This window comes from Bison bison, unplaced genomic scaffold (assembly GCF_000754665.1).
Source record: "Bison bison bison isolate TAMUID 2011002044 unplaced genomic scaffold, Bison_UMD1.0 scf7180017864297, whole genome shotgun sequence".
Taxonomy (NCBI): domain Eukaryota; kingdom Metazoa; phylum Chordata; class Mammalia; order Artiodactyla; family Bovidae; genus Bison; species Bison bison.
In genome coordinates, this window is record NW_011494869.1 from 86,352 (window position 1) to 93,526 (window position 7,175).

At 44.9% G+C, this 7,175-nt stretch overlaps 1 protein-coding gene across 1 annotated transcript in view; it reads left to right on the forward strand.

Moving 5' to 3' along the window:
* The first annotated feature begins 3 nt into the window (after positions 1–3).
* The window catches only part of TSHZ3 (teashirt zinc finger homeobox 3), a 68,929-nt gene continuing 61,757 nt past the window's right edge, over positions 4–7,175 (forward strand). Inside the window, exon 1 of the mRNA XM_010850887.1 lies at positions 4–43. Within this exon, the coding sequence (XP_010849189.1) occupies positions 4–43 (40 nt within the window). The remainder of the gene's footprint in view (positions 44–7,175) is intronic.

Below are 7,175 nucleotides of genomic sequence, written 5' to 3' on the forward strand. Positions count from 1 at the left end.
ATCATGCCGAGGAGGAAGCAGCAGGCGCCCCGGCGCGCAGCAGGTACGAGCCGCTTCCCCTTCCTCCTCTTCTCCGCCTCCTCTTCCTCTCCTCGCCCCGCGTCTCCAGCCGGCGGCGACCCCGCTCCTTGCCCCGCTCCTTGCCCCTCTCGCTCTGGCCACGCAGAGTAACTCCGGGGCGCCGGGCTTTCTCACCGCTCTCCTGTCTGGTGCGTGCGCCCGCCTCGCGGACCGGCGCCCCCCGGACGCCCCGCTGCGCTCTGCCGCCGCCCCCTGCTCCCCTTCCCGCTCGCACCCACTTCGGGAACCGCGCTCGCCCGCGGCGAACTGAGCGGGGCTGAGTCCTGCCTCCTCTGCTCCCCGCCTGGCCGCCGAGGGGGTGGGAAGGAGCCCTCTTCTGTCTCTTTCTGTGGGGGGCGGGCGGGGTCACCTGAGTTCCCCGGGACACCTTCTGTGTCCTCTCGCGGCCGGCCGGCGGGGGACTGCCCGGTGTCTGCCGAGCGAAAGAGAGCGAACGAGTGAGCGAGTGGGTCCCTTTGGCCACCTTACTGTTAATCCGATTGATTCTTCATTTATTGGGCCCAAACCAGGCACAGCGGTGGAAACCAGAGCGCACAGGGTCTGGGTATTGTCAGATGACTGTCAAGGCGATGTTAGATGCTGGCGTTCTCTTTACCCTGGTTTGTTTTCGCTCACCCCCACCTTCTCCTTCTACTGCTTCTCCCATCCTCATTTCCTCCTGGCACTTAGTTCTGGGACGTATCTGAGTACTTTCTTCGCCGCCCCCCACCACCCCCCCACCCCGCTCCTTTTTTTCTCTCTCTTTTTTTTTTTCCAGGAGTGTCAACTCCTGTTAAGACTGAGCCGATTTTTTTTTTTTTTTTCTTTTCTGGAAAAAGCATCATTGAAAGCAAAACAAAACCCACACACATAACATTATTTTGCAATAATATCAGTTGGGGGCATGTTGCTTGGAAGAAGGGTTTCTGGCCCTTTGCCACCCTTGATTTGATGACTGATTGATCGCCCGTCATGCTGCTGCCTTTGATCTATTCATTCCCAATAAACATCAATAAATCACTCGAAATGGTGAGGCCAAACTCTGTGACGTCACTCGGGCCCTGTCAGTGCAACTTCTGGGATTTGGGGCGGACTGCTGAGAGGACCACATATGGACGGGATGTATTTTGATATGAGTAACACTCAGATGTGCAGAGGTTCAGATGCTGCCTGAAGGGGAGGGTTGAGTGGAGGTTCATTTCTTTTTTTCTTCTCTTCCTTTCTTTTCTGTTCTTTTTGTGGAAGAAGGGAGGACAGGGAGCAGGGTCAGGGCTTTGCCTGGCGCCCTTCTGGGATGAAGGCACTGTAACCATGCCACCGGTGAGTGCCTGTAGTGGCAGTGGGAATGATGGTGGTGGTCACTTCCATGGCTTCAGCGGGCATTGCCAGTGGAGCTCACACATTGGCTGCACTCTGAACTTGAGTCTTCTCACACAGGGTCACAGAGAGAGAACGCTGTTCTTTCTTCTCCCAGAAATGTACTGACCTGTTAGTGTCCAAAAGAAATTGTTGAAGAAAACAGACTTGGTTTGGGGCATATGTTGCCGATTTTGCTCTGTCCTCAGAGTTACCCAAATTTACAAAGTTTGAAAATCACAGTCGTGGTTGTAGGGAGGGTGCCACCTCTCAAGTCACCTTCTGGCTGGTGCTTTTTTGCCCATCCCATCTTCTACTTTAAATTCCAAGCTCAAGCAATGAGCTTATCTACTCAAAATAAACTCTCAAAGTTTGGAGGACTCCTTTACAAAGTTGGACAGTAGGAGTGTCTTGGGCTGCTTCCAGTCTTTGAAATTTTTTTTTTCCTTTCCTTTTTGGATGTACATTTGAAGGTATCTCTCTGCCTCAATCAAATGAACCATATGTGATCACATCTTTACATTTGGTTTAGAGCCCTCTCCGCCGTTGCTTCATCTTTCTCTTCCACCTTGCCAATCTGAGACTCGTATTTGATAACTTTCTGCTAAAAATATTAGAGGAGGAGGAGGAAGTATGCTGTTGGTTTTATTTTTTTTTTAAAGCAACCTGTTCACTAACCTTTTTGCACCTTTAAAAAATGCCAGCCAGGAAATCTCAGGTCAGTTAAGAAATGTTCATTATATAAAAACTTGACTGCAGGACTAATAGGAGCTGGAAGAATGGTTTTGCTCTATCAAAATGACCCGTCAAAACGACTTTGTTTCATATTTGATTTAATTGTCTCTCTCCTGACAGGCACATTCATCAATAGCTTAATGGTCAATCAGAAGTTGGCAGCGTGAGTGCTTTTTTTCTTTCCCATACCCTGGTTTTGGATTTACTTTATCAGAATGCCTCTGCCTAATGGACGTGTGGAGGAGGGGGTGGGGAATGTCTGAAGGGCTACTTATTTAAGAGTGGAGGGATAAAAAAAAAAAAAAAAAGGAAAGAAAATCCAACAAACAACAACAACTTGTCATTGACCTTTTGAGTCTTATTTGGTGAAAGAGAAAAACCATCCAAGGAGTTCTTAGGCAGTTGTATTGCAAAGGTAAACCTTCAAGCGTCTTGACTTTTGGCAAAGTGGTTTGGACCCCTTAGGACCTGCTGGAGTAACAAATCACTGCGGGTCCCCAAGGAATAGGTTGAGCTTGTGGTGGCGAGGCCTGGAGGTTTTACTTTGTGGGTAGACATGGACGAACTAGAAGATGGCACACGTGGCGAGGCCCACGTACCACCATCCTAACCTTCCTAAGTCTCGTCCACATATCAGGCAGCTCCGGAGAGGAGCTTTTCCCTCTTGGAAGCACATGGATCATTCAGGAAGGCATTTCGGCCTCAGCTTTGGGAATTCATTTGCTCTCAAAACCTGCCACACATCTCTCCTTTGGATAGACATTCTACCCGGTAGCAAGGTGACAAAATGACTGGTTTTGGTCACTCTGTGATTCTCCCTCCCCCCTTTTCCTACAAAACGAGAGGAACAATGTAAATTTTAAAAAAGAGAAACTGAGAAGCTGGAGGAGAGAAACAAAGAGGGCAGGAGCCAAGGCCATTCCCCTGGACGTCCACGTAGGGGAGAGAAGCTTCCAGAATTGGCTGCTGTGCCCCCATTATCTTGACAACTGTCAGTTAGAGCTTCAGTGCTCTCCAGGGCCAGCCTTGATTGTGAGCGGCTGATGTTGTCATTTTGTTCTCGGTTTTGCCTTGAGCGCGCTCATAAGCGGGAGCCAGGTAGTCAATAACTGATGTATCAGCAGTTATTCCCCAAATTGCCTCACAAGTCTGCGTTTTCCCTCTTTTTTTAAACTAAAGATTGTTTTGTAAAGTGATTAGAATGAAAGGTGACTGCTCAGGGCCAGGGGAAATGCCGTGAAACCCAGGTGAGTTCCCAGAATGAAAACCCCTGGTTCCCCGCCCTCCACTTCTGGGATTCTGGAAGGGGAAGGATCAGCTTCTGGAGGGCAACGTGGCATCTTTCCTTTTTCCTGGCATCTGGCAGAGCCAGGCTGGGGCTAGGGCTGCAGATGCAGGCAGGGAAGGAGCAGGGAGAGGATGGGAGTCCTGGTTCGGGTGGGTGCCCCACAGCCATCTTTAATAACAGGAGCAGGCCAGTTAGCCGAGCACAGTTTGTGAGGCTTTCCTGCTGGCCCATTTTTATTCCTGCCTATCACTGGACAAACTATAAAAATAGCTTTAGTCTTGTAGTTAAAAAAAAAAAAAAAAGGTAGGGTGTGTGTCTACTTTCTGTGTTTGTCTGCATCCAGCCCAGGTTGGGAGGCCTTTCAGAGAAGCTGTTTTGTAACACCCCTGGAACCTCACCCCGTAGCCTGTAGGGAAACAGGACAGAACATAGCGGTGGTATCACGCTGGACCTTCTCAGGTGTTCAGTGTGTGTATGTGTTCTAGTTATGTTCCAAATTGCGGTTTCTCTGTCTAAAGTTAAAAAATGAAAGGTGAATACAATATATTGTATTTGGTAACAATGATATGGACTGGTACATCGAGACAGATAATGTGCACTTGTAATTAGACTCAATAGACAGGCAGTCATTTTTAAATTCTTTTGACACATGCATAAAATAGTCATATAATAAGATAAGATGACAATTTTATGTTAGGTTGATAAAGTGTCCTGATACATGCATTTAAATGTCTGTAAGCCTTAAAAAAAAATTCAGACAGATTAATTCTAGTTTCCAGTATTTGCAGTTAGTCATTAAATTAATTTTCAAATCCTACTAAACAATGGCTATGAATATGTTTTTTTTCCTGTCTTTCTTGAGTCTTATACCTGATTGTAAGGAATGGATACATAGATTTGGTAGCTTTCTCTAATTTTTCAACATTTGTAAACATTTATGTTAGACATGGGCGTAAAAATTCAGGTTACTGTTTGTGACTAGAAACATGCTATGCAGTTTTAGAAGCTGAGAAAAAACACCAGTAATAGAACATAATCTTCTTATGACCACTTGCCTGAACAACTGTCATACTCCACATTTAGGAATCTTTATTAGAAAGATTACATAGTGTCCTTGACCAAATATTGAATATTTTATAAGCCCCATTTAAAAAAGAAGACATTTTGAGCACATACACTTGATTTGATCAGCACTTAGATTCTTGGGCTTAATTACTTTCAATTTTGTAAATTATTTTAGTATTTCAACAAAAGTGGCCCGAGAGACATATGGGGTGGGGGGAGCATTTCTCTAAAGGTCACGTTACCTGGACTTTTTGACCCTCTCCTTACCTTATTTTCTCAAGTGGGCTAAGGTGTGGCTCTTGAAGAATAATTTAAATTTGTTTGGGCTTAATGATAAATTATTAATTCATTCTGTCAGGACACGTGTTATTAATTATGACTGTGTTTTCTTCATCCAGAACAGCTGTTGGGGAAACAGTGTAAGTTCAGATTGTCTTCGAGGGTTGGGAGCCAAAGCAAGGAACTTACCAACTCCTTGTCATCATCTTCCTGATTCCCTTGCTTTGGGAATAAAGGATTGCAGGGGGCGGAGTGAATCGGGGAGAGAAACTACTAATTCTGGGCCAAGATGGGTGCTAACAAATGCTCATTCATGTACCTTTTTAGAGAGCAAGCCTAACTGCCAATGCTCGGAGTCCAGGTGGGCTTCTCGGTGGTACCTGCTGCCTTCCCCAGTCTGGTTTCCATTCCACCAGTGTCTCTTGGTTTCGTCTTTCTCTTGGGTAGACCAGAAGGTCAGGTTTGCAAGTTTATAGTAGCAGAAAACAAACTACTCTGAAAGCTTGTCTGTCCCCCAAACTGGAACCCATCCCTTGGAGAGTAAAGGGCTGTTTGGTAATATACATGAAATGACTCCAATTCATTTACTTTTGATTTTCTATCCCCATCATTAAATCTAGTCCTATGTATTCAGTTTCCTCTGAGTTCTTTGAGAAATGCATGTTGCATAAAATAGGCAATTTTTAATGAACAATTTAATGTAAATGGGTTTTGAATTTAAATTAATATTAATGAAGCCTTGAGTGAATTTATTTTGCATACGTAAAGACTTGTAAGTCTTTTACCCATGTGCTTTCTCCTTTATGTAGTAACACTGGTTGGGTGGATTAACCAGCACCTTTTAAAGATTTATACTTAAAAAATGAAATTGATTTTACATGTCCAATAGCACCAACATATCATTAGGCAAAAGCGTTACTTAATTTAAAGAAAATATACCTCATTTTCCAATTAAAACTCTCCCTCTCCATCGTCCTGAAAGCTGCTGTTGGTTTGGCATTGCTGCCGGGGAAAATACACACCAACAATAGTTAGTTACTACAATCAAGATGTTTTCTTTCTTTGCCTTACCTCTAATGCATTATGTATCCCAGGATGATGGGAAGTTCTGTAATTAATTCTGTTAGATGTAATTGCTATAATCACTTTGATGTTACACATAATAAAGGTAATATGGTAAGCACATAAAAAATATAAACACCTTATTGTAACACTCCTGCTAAAATTCCTTCTCGTCAAGTCTGGTTTATAGACAAGTGTTCTCAACTCTTCTCGGTCATAGGTGACAATTTATCTGAGATGTGTTCATTGATATTCCAAAGGAAAGTCAGTGATTGGAGAGGATGGGCCTTGGCTTGCAGGGGTCTCCAGGCTGATTGCCTAGGAATCTTAATTCCCCTTTCCTTAAAGATGTGGCTAATGAAGAAAAGGTAACCATTAACTTCTGGAGAGGTGAGAGGTAAACAGTTAGGAGGGCCTATGGAATGAAGTAAGAGATGTAGGAATGGAAGAAGAGCTCAGAGAAGAGTGATGGTAGAGATTTCAGATCAGAGGAGATGTTGTGCTATAGCTTTTCTTATCCTCATGGTGTGGGATGGGAAGTGCCATGCGTTTGTGTGTGTGTGTGTGTGTGTGTGTGTGTGTGTGTCTGAGAGAGAGAGAATATAGGAGCATGTGCTTATGGGTAACAAGAAAAAGCCACCTTTCTGTAACAGTGCAATAAAGGAAATTAGCACAGAATACATGCTTTATTATTATTACTATTGCTACTGTTAGACACCTTTCATGGGGCATCTGAGGACTGTGCCTGACTGTTGTACATCCCACCACAGAGTTGGCCAACGTTGCCTGTTGGACCGAAACATGTGATCTTTTGACATTTCCACTCCCCACCACACACACATACACACACATATCTGTGTACCTACCCTGGATCAAGCCACCATAGGGCATAAGTTTGCCTGAGACTCTGAGCACACAATTCTTGTGGAATGTTTCCAAACACAAGCGAATTGTTCTTGCAGAAGGTGGAGGATGTGGTGGGAGAGGAACCCTGTTATTTAATTTTCCCCCTATGGATAACCTGGAGTCACCCTAGCAGGGACATTTGACCCCATCATCAGCTGCGCTCTGTCCTGCGTACTACAAAGGTCAAGAGGTGTCCTGCCCCGATGTTGGCCTGACGGCTTGAATGTGAATTCTCTGCTTTTATATTTTGTTTTTCGGTGTGTTGTAAGAGACCGAGTCTGTAAATCAGCATACGCAGAAATAAAATAAGCCAGAGTGGATGTGTGAGAAGCGGATCCTCCTCTTCTCTGGAGGAAGGGAAAGGTGTTTGCAGACGGCGCTGAGATTCATTGACAGCAGTGGTTCCCTAGCCTGTGCCCAAGGC